Source organism: Labrus bergylta, chromosome 4 (assembly GCF_963930695.1).
Source record: "Labrus bergylta chromosome 4, fLabBer1.1, whole genome shotgun sequence".
Taxonomy (NCBI): domain Eukaryota; kingdom Metazoa; phylum Chordata; class Actinopteri; order Labriformes; family Labridae; genus Labrus; species Labrus bergylta.
In genome coordinates, this window is record NC_089198.1 from 14404328 (window position 1) to 14419060 (window position 14733).

General features: G+C 41.7%; 1 protein-coding gene across 4 annotated transcripts in view; it reads right to left on the bottom strand.

Annotated features, from left to right (window-relative positions):
- Positions 1-14733, bottom strand: part of LOC109995771 (abl interactor 1) — a 29718-nt gene that overhangs the window by 3258 nt on the left and 11727 nt on the right. Inside the window, exons 3-10 of one of the 4 annotated variants that reach the window (XM_020649610.3) lie at positions 11444-11620; positions 8184-8198; positions 7559-7662; positions 7164-7304; positions 5740-5840; positions 5159-5374; positions 3511-3600; positions 66-251 (exon numbers count right to left, since the gene is read on the bottom strand). In XM_020649610.3, the coding sequence (XP_020505266.1) occupies positions 66-251; positions 3511-3600; positions 5159-5374; positions 5740-5840; positions 7164-7304; positions 7559-7662; positions 8184-8198; positions 11444-11620 (1030 nt within the window). The remainder of the gene's footprint in view (positions 1-65; positions 252-3510; positions 3601-5158; positions 5375-5739; positions 5841-7163; positions 7305-7558; positions 7663-8183; positions 8199-11443; positions 11621-14733) is intronic. The other 3 variants (XM_020649619.3, XM_020649626.3, XM_020649634.3) reach the window with 3 other exon arrangements.

Here is a 14733-nt window from a genome sequence, read left to right on the forward strand (position 1 = left end):
AAGGTTATTCTCTCAAAAAATACAAACACAGCTGAGTTTAATGGGTGAAGAGTATATATACCAACCTTTCTCTAAATAGGCTTTGGGGGCCCAGTTGGGGTCCCCGTCAGAGTATGGGTCACTGTAATGGACCACCGCAGCCTCCTCTTCCTCATAGTCCACAGGTGGGGGAGGAGGGGGGGGAGACGGCTCCTCAAACACATTAATGTCCTCGAGGGGAGGCGGAGGAGGCGGGGCAGGGCTGTCTGTTACTGAGAAAGGACAGATGATTGACAGAGTCAAAACAGATTACAGCAGAAAGTAAGGGAAGAGGAGGGCACGCGTGAGATGGGTTTGCTCTTTTTATCCGACTCTGCAATTCATTTCAAAACATTATCTCTCCGAGCAGAGGATGTGCACATGTTCCATTTAAAAATCCAACACTTTGTATCTCTCAGCTGTTTGGGTCAGAGTCAAAATGTTAAAGCAATCCGTCACAAGGCTTGGTCGTCTTCTTAACAACACAAACCTCTCCGTGTAGAAGCAAACTGGGACAATATTTATCATTTAAAATAAAAACCAGACTTATAAAGAGTAAATAGTGTTGATTTCATTTGTCCTTTTGGAGAACCATCATGTGGACCCACAAAAACCTTTGGCACATTGTCACTGTGAAAACTGAGAGTTATGCTACAGTAGACGTGTATTAATTAAAATGCTCACTAGAGGGCACTTTAGGGTCCTTTTTACCGCACTAGTATAACTACCATTAGGAGCAGTAGTGTTAGTAGATGTTTTACAATGACCACTGTGGACCCTAAGTCACCAATCTAACACTTGTATTTAAATAGAGTCAAAGTTCAGTGTCTATTTTTTGTTATTGTGCCTTAAGGGGATTTGAGAACCCTTTGAAGATGACTAATGCTTTTTAGAGAATGACACTGTACCAATTTATATGAAAATGGCGGGGCGCTGGTGGTGCAGTGGTTAGTGAGCACGCCCCATGTATGGAGGATATAGTCCTCCAGATAGGCAGCCCAGGTTCAAGTCCGACTTGTGGGTCCTTTCCCGCATGTCATTACCCACTCTCTCTCCCTGACTCTATCCACTGTCCTAACTCTCCAATAAAAAGGCATAAAAAAGCCCAAAAATAAATCTTAAAATAAATAAATAAATGAATAAAAGTCTCAAGCAGCAGTTTCTTAAATAAAAAGACAATGAAGTATTTACATTTGGTTTACATTGTTAACCAGTTAGTGCAGAGCGCTGTCTGCTCGGATGTGATGCTCTGCTACATGTGTGCAGTCAGTGCTGAGAGGTTATTTAACTATGAAGACAGAGCACCTTCTGCTGGACTAAATACATGCTGACATAATTTCTAAATTCCCCCACCCCAAGCTTGGTGGTCTGAAAATCCGCCCTATAATATATTGTGACCAACATCTTGGTGTCGCTTTAATAGCCTCCTCTGATGACCTCCACAAAGTTGTTCAGGTTATATCTTAGCTTGTTCCACTGAGAAAATAATGGCCGCATTTTAAACGTACTCTTTCTGAACATTTCCTTTTTTTATTAGAGAATGTGTTCATTTACAAATGTAATCAGGCTGCATCCGTGTTTGTGGTTTCATTTCAGTCTGCAGTCTGCACATGCACGAGGTGGTAAAACGGATCAGTGTTTGAACTGATGAGGGATTTTTTTTTTTTTTCTGACACTGCTTCACTGGTGCCACACTCTTATCTTCTTTGAATCACGTTTGTGCTTGTGATACAAGCATCCTCATGAAGCAAGTCCCCCAGAGATGAAAGAAAAAGCCCGACCTCTCGATCTACTTAATTCACTCTCTTGAAATAAACAAACTGAGCTAATGGACCAGGCGACTACATTTAATTCCAACCTGCTTACGCGTCTTTTTCCACTGACTTTAAATCATTTTCAAAGAATCAGAACTGAAAGAGCTTCAACATTTTACCACAGCTGTTTGGGATTTTAATAGTCCTCTCTATTACCCCTTAAAGGTCTGTAAAAACACAGCACACATTACGTTTACTAAAGTTGGAAAGGACTACATCTGAGTGAATATCCAACAAGCTCTTGAAATACTGTGTATTACTGTACAGTTTGTAAGAGACATTCAGTTAAAATATGTTACATACGGGATTTGTATTTCTGCTTTTTATTCATCAGTTCATTCAGTGCCATAACTATCTTTTTATTGTGGCATGTTTCCTTTGCCTGCTGAGTCTTGCTGGTCACATTAACTACCCAGCTCCTCTGCTCTTTACATACTAATCCCTGATTCTGCTGCTGAAATTGTAAAATGTGTCAGTTACTGTGTGCCAACAAGGCTCTGACACAGAGCTGTCTTGTCTGTTTAGAGGGAAAAGGTAAAGCTTCCATGCTAATTATTGGCTGAACATCTAAAACCTGGTCTAATCTGCTCTTTGTCTGACAGTATGACTCATCACTCAGTACGACGGCAGACTGTGTTACGTTTGAGCAGACAAACACAGACAGTTAGATCTCCACACGGCTGAATCTCTACAGACAGGCGGGCGGGAGGGGAATCTGGACACGACATCGGGCCACATTTTCTCTCTTCAGTGGACAGAGGGTGCAGGCTGCACGCTTTCCGTGATGTGATCCATCACCATGGTAACAGACGAACTTTCAAGGGGCATGCGATACCTTTCACCCCTAATACAGTGCAAGAGAAGGTCTGCAGAGTGGAGCGAGCCACAGAGGAGAAAATATGTGGCAGCAGGTGCACACGGAGACAACTTCAGAGTACTCTCAAGAGATGTGATTCAATGTAATAAAGCTGTATGCTCGGTTACATTTTTTTGGCCTAAAATGTCAACCTACGTTTGTTCAATATCAAGTGAAACATGACCCCAAACAAGACCCCAGATGTCTCTAATAAGCAGTGAAGTATGACCTCAAATATGTAAAAAGAAGAATCAGTGATATAGGGTATTCCCTTTAAATGACCGTAAATGCCTCGAAAATGTCAAATAAATATGTCAGTATATTATATGATATATACAGTAAATTTGACCATTACTGTCCTCATAATGATGTGACAAATAACCAAAAGATGTCCATTAAGTATTGAAAACAATGTTTAACAAAACCTAACTTATGACCAAAAGATGTCTTCATTATTTAGTGATAACATCTGTATTTAATAAAATATATAATTCATTGTTTATTATACATTAAAAAGAAACAGGGGAATGTATCAAGCTAAATTAGCAGATTTAATGATTTTCTTTTCTAATGCTGGCTTACTTCTGAAGCATCCATGCTGTTGATTGGTTGTTTGAAGATAAAGGGTGTTACTGTGAGGTTCCATTTTTTTTAGAGTAATTTGCTATTTTAGTGGGAGCTGAGCACATATCTTGAGATCTTTGGCAGAATTGTGAAGACGTGAGTGTGCACCTTTGTGTATAGTAGATTCCATTGTTCCCATGCAAGAATATATTGACTATTTGCATGGGTGTGTGTGTCTCTGTATGGGTTTCTACTTACTGCTCTCCTGCATTCTGGCCACAAAGCCGGTCAGAGGGATCTGTGGGGTCAGCTGCACCATCGGAGGAGGAGGCGGAGGAGCCACAGACACTGGAGCAGCAACACCCATAGAGGCAGACAAAGCAGCAGAGAGGCAGAGAGAGGTGGAGGTGGTGGACAAAGGGAAGAAGATGACGAGGAAAATGATAAAGATAATAGAGGTGATAAAGCCCAGATACAGAGGCCGAAAAAGAGGAAACAGAAAAACAAAAAAAGCTTGTGAGTGAGCGAAACAGTGCAGGAAGCATTGCTGGGAAAATCAGTAACACGTCTCCAATCAGGGCTCTTTTGTGCTGAGTTTTTCAAGCTGGGCTAAAGAAGTATCTCATCGCAGTGTGAGAATCTACCTCATCAGCATCTCTTTGAAGTCGAAAAGCAAAGGATGTAGCTAGCGAAAAGTTTGTGCTACAATGAAAGAGCTGCAAAGCACTACAAAGACGCAAAAACATCACAGCCGTGAGGTGAAAATACAGACTGAGCTGCAACATCTGTATCTCTCATCTGACTAGAATCTCATCAACTGCAGAATTATTGAGCTATGTCTAGACCAGGTGCAACATTTTAGTTCAACCACGCCCTTCATTTATAGGCTGAGCAGACATACCTCCATTCTTCTCTTAAGACTTTGACTTCCTTGACTTAAAAAGGAGATAAATGAAAACACATTCATTGACAATCTCTGTCCTCACTCACAGACGTGATGTCACACACACTCATCTCGGCTCTGACTCATAAATCACTTGTCATGGAGAATATTCACTAGACTGTAATGTCTTATTCCACCGTGCTCTCACCACAGAACCACATCTGCCCGCAGAGATCACAGAGCTCCCTTGTGAAGCAGCTTTTTGTGCTGTAACATTTCTTACACTCAACTCTTAAACTCATCCGAAATCCAAACGCATCCCTCACGCTCATGAAATTTCAACGAGGAGGCAACACTGAGATCATATGATGTCCCAGTTTGAGTCCCTGGTGGATCCAGCTCTACATTACTGTTTCTGTCGTCTCAGACGAGACAGACAGCCTCCTCTACCTCCGCCAACGCAGAGGTTTGTCCTTTGAGAGAAGCTATTAGAGGAGAATGGCTCAGAGTGATGCCTGCCAAAATAAATAATACTCTTCAGACAGACAATATGCATATGTCCTGGGTTTCCCCTTGTCTTACAGCAGCTTTCTGCCTGCCTGTCTCCTCCAGCTGACGGGAGCGATAATGTCATAACTCAATTAGAAATGTTAATGAAACAGTTTGCACAGCAGCGCTGAGGTGGGAAGGTTTCAGCAACCCTGACTTCAGTAATTATGGCTCATCGTTCATTTTCATTAGCCTCTGGAAGGGCAGGCTCCAGCATATCTCTCAGACCAGAGGACAGTTTTTAGCAGTTTAACATAATTATGGATTATAGAGAACAAAAAACTGACAAGTGCCTAGAATGGACAGCAAAATATAAGAGCTTCAACACTGCTTATTTTGGATCTTGGATTAGCCAAAATGTAAACACAAGTTTGCTCTGGTTTTACTATTTCTAACCACCAACAGTTTAAGAACAACACAGGTTCCATCTCAACAGAGAGGAAGTTATTGATGAATAAACTGATCCTGTATTACCTGAGTTCTGTTGGTAGGCCGGGCCGCCGTTGATGTGAGGCTGCTGGGAGGAGACTGAGGGTGCGCGGCGATAGGTGCCGGTGGCTGACACCATAGAGGCCGAGGAGGTGGTGGAGGAGTTGTGACGAGAGATCTGGCGGGAGATGGTGCCGAACTGGGACATGGGTATGGGACCCAAGCCGGGGCCCTGGGGCACAGAGGCCGAGGATGGGGCAACTGCAGGGGGAAAAGAGAGGCGGTAAAGCCGTAGCTTGATAAGTCGCTATTATTTGTATCATAAAATTAGCCTTTGATGTAGATGAATTCAGGTCTGTTTCATTTGGTTGCCTTATTTAGGTTGTTATAGGTCTAGTTTACAGTCCTATGGGTTTGACCTTCTATCAAATGATTGAATGGACTGAAGCAACAAATTGTGCAGGATTAGAATGAACCAATAGGATCCAGAGACACACAGGAGGATCTGTAGAGTGAAGAGGCTTCAAATATTTAACAGTGTAAACAGCAGTAGTAGAGCAGGCAGCTCCCACTGTGGACACCTGTGGTGAGTGCTAAAGGTTACAGCAGCTGCTGCTGAGACTCACCTTGCCCCATACTGGGAGGGGAGGGGGTCGGAACTGCGATGGGGATTCCAACGCAACTGCCTCCGCTGTTCTCCCTGCCGCCGCTCCCCCCACTGCTGCCACTGAAAGAAACACACAGGCAGCGATCATTAGATGACATGGGAGACAATCCTAAATACATGACTCATCATTACTCGGACATATGTCATTCGTTATAGCAATATTGTTGTCACTATGGTTACAGTCCCGTGAATAATGCTGTGTATTCACACATGAGCATTGGGCACAAATCTGGCAGAACACAGACATGCAGTTAACAGAAGCAATGTAAGAGCCAGTGGCTGTTTGGGATGTAAGGGAGAGAACAATGCTCAATCTGAAAAGCTCAGACTGAGGAGTAATTGGGTTTTGAATATGAACAAATTATCATTGCTTTAAATTTGAAATAATTTTGTCGTCATCAAAACCGTGTAAAGGCAGGTAACAGATAAAAGACTGTAAAACATTAAGCTGAAACACACTTTTGAAAAATAAAAGCGTATTCGTGGTCTTCAATCTGGGAATCACTTGTCCAAGCAGACTTGTTAACTGACACAATTTCTTGTTTGTGAAATCAGCTTTAATGAATTTGTTCTGGCATACAGGCCTTATATGAAACAATGAAAATAAGAAAATAATGTAATTTCAGGGATTTTTATTAATACCAGATTCATACTGTGCTGATCTAAATTCAGGTACTAGTATAAAAAGGGCTTTAGGTACTGTATCAGTTTTAGGGGTTTGACAAAATTGCTGGACTATCATCTCCCTGGTGTCAAATATCAATATTTCAATAAAATCAATATGACACTATAAACAGATTCCATTTGCAATTTGACTCACTACTTCATGACTCTTCAAGGTGGCGCCACAGAAAGCCCTCCTGCTCGCCTTGTAGTGACGTTAACATCGTGCATTAACCACCGCACTTTTCAGACTGCCTTTTCCGCCATAACTATGCTCAGCCGCCATCCCTTCTTTGTACACTCATATTGATTCTGCAACGGTGTGATATTTGTGAATTCACATTGTGTTTCGGCATTGCAGAAGCACGGCACAGCAGGAGCTTCACATACACACACACAGGGATACAGGGATACATGCACACACACACACAGCTCTGCGCTTTCCTGCCGGCTCAGTTGATCCTGTCTTGCCTCTGTAATGCCTCTGTTACTACCTCTGAAGACAGTACAGAACTTTGCACCCCTATTCACTCCTCCACGACAGTCAAATTGAAAGCGAAACGTCACAGAAGCATAAATGTTGTGGCTTCAAACAGCAGTCTGCCGGTAAGTCAAATAAGTAAGGTCTGCGGACGCCCACACAGTCTTTGAGAGTGTAAAAAAGCCCAACCATAGAGTCTATGTTTATTTCCAGTTATAAGAAGAGAGGGTCTTTGTTACCTGTGTGTCCGGGGCCTCTGGTTGAGTGAGGCTGTGCGTGCAGGGCTGTGCTGGCTGCCCAGTCGGGCCGGGCTTGTCATGTAGTCATTGGGCACCACTGGAGGCTTCACTGGCTCCAAGGTCTTGTAGGGAGTATTACGCCTGGATACAAAAACATTACATCAAAGAGAGCACCATTTCATTTTTATGTTTTCCTAAATGTGGTGAGCTGCTGATGGTATATAAAACCATTGTTCCATATATGAAGACTGTGTCAAATAAGCAGTTCATACAGGTGAAATGGTTTAATGATACAAAGCCACTGTCAAAAAAACTCATTTTCCATTTTGGCCTCGAAGAAGAAGAAGAGATATTTCATTTCATTTGATCATTTTTAACCTAATGCCAGTGCTCACCCAAGTGTACCACGACCGGCCATGGGGGGGCTTGGGGGTTTCTGTGTCGGTGGGTTGGTCCTGGAAATGGTGCCTCCTCGTCCTGCAGCATTGTTACCATGTTGCTGGAGGAGTAACGACAAGTAAAAAAGTTAATTATGTATTATCTGATTGGCTGACGTCTTTTTTTCCAGTCAATAACCATTAAGGCTGAGCAGTCGCTTTAACTTATAATGAGTAACCGAAAGTGGAATTACTTTTAAACGAGCATCAAATGAGAAAGAGTAAAGACAGCATCACTGAGTAGGTCAACTGGCTGTGGCTCTTGAGAAACTGTGGATTTAAAACAGCACCCCAACCATTGATTGGGTATCAGATGAAGAAATACAAGAAACAGGAAGTGTTAAGAATGAATGCTGTAAATGTGAAATAAAATACTTTTTTACTTTAATCTTAACGTCTGGAGTTGAACCTACCACTCCAAGTTGAAGGTAGATTTACGATACTGTTTTGTTTGACTTTAAAATGACTGTTTGTGTCGTAACAAAAGACAGAAAGTTGTAATGGTTGCATGCATAAATGATGATGATGATGTGTTGTAGTTTTTAACACAAAATGAAAAGGAGAGAAGACAACCGTGTCTTACCTTGGCCTTAAGCCACTGAGTGAAAGCAGGCAAAAAGAGAGGACAGAAAACAGGACACGCTTATTGGTTAATTGTGTAAAAAAAGAGAGATTAGTGAGAGCAAGTGTGAAATTCAAGAATTAAATGAAACCTCAAAGTAATAAAAACATTTCTTTACACAGTTCATATGAACATCATGAAGAAAAGGAGAGGTTGGACAAATTGAATTCTGCCGACTGCCGAGTGACAAACGAGGGATGACATTAACGCTGAAGGAGGGTCTTAATATCTGTGTTATCCAGTCCCTGGATTACTGAACGTAGTTACTTCTTTAGTGACATTTGACATTTTTCAAGGCTTTTTAAAATTCTGATTAGAAACCAAAGTTATTATGTTTACACTTATCGAGTTAATGGTTTACTACATAACCAGAATAGTTGTTTGATCCTATTAGGTTCTAATTAGGGCCTGACCGCTATGGGATTTTTGGGGCCGATACCGATATTGGGGAGAGAGAAAAAACCTGATACCGTTATATCGCCGATATCTCTCTTACATCTATAAATCTGTAGACATAGATAGATATAAATGTACACATTGATCGTGTTGATCCCTTAAATTCAGTTATCAAACACTTGTTGAAAATATATATAACGCAGACAATATTGTTACAGAAAAGTAACTGCGCACGTACGTGCATCACCGTTCGATACTCTGGAGAGTGATGGTGCTTGTTATAATCCACAGTGAATAAATCTGGTGATATCTGCGTCTATCTGCGATAAAATTAGCCGGTACGATAGTCACTGGATAAGCTTATATCGGCCGGGACTCTAGTTCTAATAATGCCAAAAAGCTTTTACAAAAATATTAACAGGAAGAGCTGAACACTTTTCAGAACCAATGGATTGTCAACTCATTACATTGCATTTAAAACTGGTCACAATAATTCTGACATTACGTTGTACAATAAACACTGTCCTCAGGAGAAGTATAAACAGTTTTCTATCATTTAAGTCCCTCTTATTTCAAATCAGAAACCTGCCGACTGGAAATTTAACCCAGAAACAAGTTGTTGGATTGTTTTACACAACACAGGTAAACAAAAAATGTTGGTGCCCCTTTGTGAGAACACTGAAATAAGTAGAATCCCTAATGTACTCTTGATCAAATATACATAGTGAAACTTCTGCTCAACCCAGTTTGTTTGCATGTAGGTCTGTTCTGTGTCGCAGTGTCTACACTTTTGTTGCAGTGTTTAATCAGAAAGAGAATCGCTTAAATTGGCGGACACAGCAGAAATAATGTGCAGTGCCTGAGCTACATGCATGTGCTTATGTTTAAGTGTCGCACTAACACAACATTAGGAATGGTAGTGAAGCATGGTGAGGTCATAAATAACAGCAATGAGGTGTCCAGACTGTCGGAGGGCTGAAACTATGTCAGCATGTCCACTGGTTACTCCCCGTAATGCCAATAAAAGGCTGTAGTGGTGGACTGGGGGAGCATGCTCATGCGTAAATGTGTGAATGGGTCTCTCCATGCTCCAGTCTGACTGCAAATCTGTCCTCGGGTGAGTTCCCCTAGATGGGTGCATGAAAGTCAGGGGTGTGACGATCACGCCTTGAATGCTCGAGGGAGCACACTACTACAGTTAGGAGCAAATAGGCTGCAAGGATGGAGTTCCAATGAGCTGTTATTTCCCACAAAGTATGAACACCCAATAAACATGTATACATACACAAAAGCAAAAACACGTGCTCTGAAAAGCCTCTAAGAAAGCTGTAGTTCTGCTTATTGTGTCTGTTGAAGCAGTGGGTATGAAACGATTTGAATCCTTCTGAATTATTCACAGATGTCTGAGGGAGAAGAAGTGTTCCAAGGGAAAATATTGAATGTGATACGCATTTACAGTATGCACCAAGCCAGACAAGTGCACATCCATGGACAAAAATACAGCTCCTCACACACATACTGACACACACACTCACACATAGCCAGGCAGAAATCAGACAGAATTTAAAATGAACCAGTAGCCAAAGAGTCTTAAACTCCCATTGGTCTTCTTTTTCCTAAATACACTATCTAGTCTGTACTAAAATAACTTTTAATTGGTGCTCCCCAAATGTAGACTCCCTAAATGAGTCATTATTTTTACACACGTCTATGCTCTTTAAAGCGCTTGCAGTATAAGCCTCTTTTCCATGTGGGTAGGGCTTGAATAAGAAAATTTTAAAAAAGGTTGCACACTTCATTTTCCGCATCATCCTCCCTGATCGACACTGATTTCTGCAGAGCTCCATCATTTGCAGCATCCATGAATGATGCTTCATTTGCATAGCGGGCTGTGCCAAAATCTGTGTCAGTGTGAGCCAGCTCTCAGAGGAGGAAACGGCAGCGTTTTGAATTTGAATCAGCGGATGTTTGAAAATCAGCAGACAGCCACTATCTCAACAGAGACAGACCGGGATGAAGAGGCCGTATCAAACGCGGTGCGGAAATGTGTGTGACACCAGCAATCAATGCACAAAACGGTGTGTGTGTCGAGCGAAGAGGAAGAGAGGAGACGGCAGAAGGCTCATGTGGAGCGAGAATAAAAAAATGGAAGAAAGAGCCGGAAAAAGGGTTGAAAGAATATTTTGCCACTGTTCAACCGGAGATGTGATGGTTTGAGTAGCTCTCAGGCCAAAATGTCTCTCTTTCTTAGACTCTGCATGAACACACACACACACACACACACACACACACACACACACACACACTTTGTCATTCCCTTCACAATCAGGAAGTTGTTACTCTGAATGAACAAAATATCTGTCAATCAAATCGTTTTTGGCCACAGTCATCCACGCACTAATCGTCTTACACATGGAAGTGTTTCCACGCTTCATTAACTAAAAGCCCAGTGTATCGATCGTCTTAAAGTCTTGATGTGTGTGTGGGAGTGAGTTATGAAAGCAGACAGCCACACTTTGTCCAAATGAGTGACCAGGTGTGAACTCAACTAAGTACGTGTTTTCTTGACTAGCAAGATTGATTAACTCTGGAAATCAATTCCATTTATCACAGTAATGGGAGTCAGCTTGAGCAGTCTGGTTGTGGTGCAGCCAGAGTAGTGTGGAAGTACTTTTTGAACACCAGCAGCTAAAATCTGAGCGAGAAGGGAAGACCTCTGTAAACAAATGCATTTCCCTTTTGAGATTATTGCCCTTCATGAAGGTCCGTTTTATTCACAGTGAAATAAACGCTCAGTGCTTTTATTTGTTTTTTATTGTTCTTACTTTGACGCCGTGTCCCACGTCATCCAGCAGTGTGTAGTCGATGGGCTTTCGGATGTAGCGCACAGGTCGCTCCATGTTGCCAGGGGCGATGATCTTGTGAGTGCGGGCGGTGTTCTTATTTGTTGTCAGGATGCCGATCTCTCGACGAGCCACTTTCTCCTTGTGAATATCCACAGTCTGCAGGAGAGAGAAATGCAGGATGGGTACTTCAGTACAACAACAACAAATGTTGGGACGGCCTGGCTCATGTTTACCATTCTGTTGAATTACCTCTTCTTTTAACAAACACTCTGTAGGACACTGTTTAGGGAACTGAGGAGAATAATTTCTCTCATTTGAAACGTTTACCATTCTTGCCTTGATGTAGGATTTTCAGCTGTTTTTCATATTTTACGTTTCATAGTGCCCCAAACTTTTTCAATCGGTAGCAAGTCCTGTTTCTAACATGATGCCATGTTAAGCTCATTAACTATGAGATGTTCCATCAGGTGCTTTTTAAATCATTCACAACTTTTCCATTCTTTTGTTGCCGCTGTCCCATCTTTTTTTTGAGGATGGCATCAATGGAAACAGGTTTCTAATTTTTTTACGACATGATTTCCCAGTTTCAATTTGTGACATTTTGTCGGCTTTCAATAAAACATTAGATTTCAAAGTTTTTAAATCATCACATTCTTCTTTTATTTAAATTTGAATAGTGTCCCAATGTTTTAGGAACTCGGGTCAAAATGAGCACGGACATTATTGTTGACTTATTGTTCCACACATTTAGATTGAACTTGACCATTTTAGCTCGTGTTTATAGCAATCAGTAACAGCACCCAACACATGTATAATTCACACCATTTATTTCATTTTAACTCCTCAAAAGAAGTTTGGAAACAATATTTTGGTCAATTATTTCGCCCCTATAATAATACTAATTGGTGTTGTATTTTATATCGTTGGAAAGCCTGATTAGTCACCTTTACAACGAGGTATAACTTGTAAGGATCGTGCATTCGTGGAATGAGCAACACAGCTAAACGTGTGGGTAGCGCCCTAAAAAAATGTGCCAAAATCCCCTGCAATGTTCTTCTGTTGGTATTCACTCCTGTTTTAAAGTTGCTTGGTGGAATGGATGATTGCACTCTCCCACAGTAACACGTTTTTTCCACTTTATTCATTTTACACTGTCAGGGACCTCAGTAGCGTGTGGAAGATCCATACACAGCCACAACAGCTTGGCCCCTCCTCCTCATGCTGGTCACCATCCTGGTCACATTTCGGAATGGGATGGCATCCCACTCCTCAACCAGGGGTCGTTGAAGGTCAACCAGCGTGGTTGTGTTGGTCACTCTGGCATGAACAGCATGCCCAAGATGATCCCACAAGTGCTGTCAATTAGGTGCCAATCAGGTGTCAGTCATACACCTGTAACTGACACACACATGGCAGGAGTGAATACCAACAGAAGAACATTGCAGGGGATTTTGGCACATTTTCTAAGAGTGCTACCCACACGTTTAGCTGTGTTGCACATTCCATGAATGCACGATCCTTACAAGTTACACCTCGTTGTAAAGGTGACTAATCAGGATTTCCAACGATATAAAATACAACACCAATTAGTATTATTATAGGGGCGAAATAAGTGACCGAAATAACGTTTCCAAACTTTTTTTGAGGAGTTTATTTCAAACATATTAAATCAAATAATACAATATAAAAGGCATCAACAAGACTAGAAACATCATACTTCATGAAAAGACTCCATGTATAACTGATCTATGTCAGGAAGTGAAAAACTAGTCCTACCCTTTTTTTTAATCTTTATCAAATCAATGTAGACAAAGACGGAGCCTACAGACGGAGTATACAGATTACTAACAAAGCAACAAAAATGTAACAACAAACTGAAATCATGTTTTTCAGTAAATTCCAGTCTGAGTTCTTTATACTCAGTCTGAGCTGAACTTCTACTGACCCATTATTCTGCTCTACTGGCCTACACCCTCGGGCCCATTTGACAGAGCCTCGCTTTAACCCCTCACACCAGTACTGATTGAAAACAGCGGTGACCTCCATCTCCACTGCAATTACAGTCATCATGGCTCACAGCACCCATTCACAGCAGGCTCCTTATGCACTGTCCTTCAGTTTATGAATGATAGATGACACTGGCAGGAGAGAGGGATGAAGAGAGGGAGAGCTCAACCTAATAATGTGGAGGAATATGGGTTAGGGCTTCAGTTCAGGAGTATGAGCTCACACTGGGGAGAAGAAAGCTGAAGAGTGTGGGTGTTATTAAGACATGTGTGAGACATATATAAATACATGTATCTCTGCCTGAATTAGTGCATGCTAGATTATAAAAGAGACTTTTCTGAAATGAAAATTGCAGCATTTAAGTATGCGTGTATGCGTGGATGCTGGTATACGTGAGCGGGTGTCCTGTAAGTAGGTGAAGCGTGTATGTGTGTGTGTGCACAACAACGGGGTCACACATCAATCACCATTCAGACATCTCATGCAGTCAACCCGACAACTCCTTGCAGTAATCTCTCTCTGGGTATTTGAGGTGAAAACCCACAGACTGACAGGTTGTGTGATGTTGACCTGTGAAATGCTGCTCGCCTCCGATAAATTCTGCGTCTAACCTGTAGCCTAAATCCTGTATGTGAGATATTTATAGAGAACATGCTGGGCTCTTTTTTTCTTTTTTTCGAAAAGGAAACTTAAGTGACACACCCAACTTCAGCTGGGAAGTAAGAAATAGAGACACCGCCTATTTCCTGTCAGTGATAGGCGAGCAGAGGTGGAGTGCAGAGTAGAGAAACTGCGAACAACAGAACTCAGAGGCTCAGACGGTTAGGGATGGAGAATATATGGAGAGGAAATACTGAACTAAAAGCTTATTCTGACATTTCAAATATACAAAAGGGAATAGAGAAGGAAGAAAATCTAGAACGGTATCATAGCTGAAATCATTTTTAGTCTCCAGATTTAAGTTAGAATCGTTTGACCCAGTAGTTAATGTTTTCACAGCCCATCTTGAATCTGTACTTTAAAACCACCAAAGAACCAGCCAGAACCATCTTTAACAAAGTGGTATAACTGAAGCAGCAGTGCAACAAGCCTGGTACTGATCTGCAGCTGATGACTGGACCCTGTCGTCATCATTTCAGCTTTTTTTGTACACTGAAACTGAAGCTATCTGAGAGAAACATCTAGACGTAATAAATGTAAGCTAATCATTGGACGACAGACCTCTGACTGCCCTTCCTGCACACTCGCAATCTCGTTCTCAG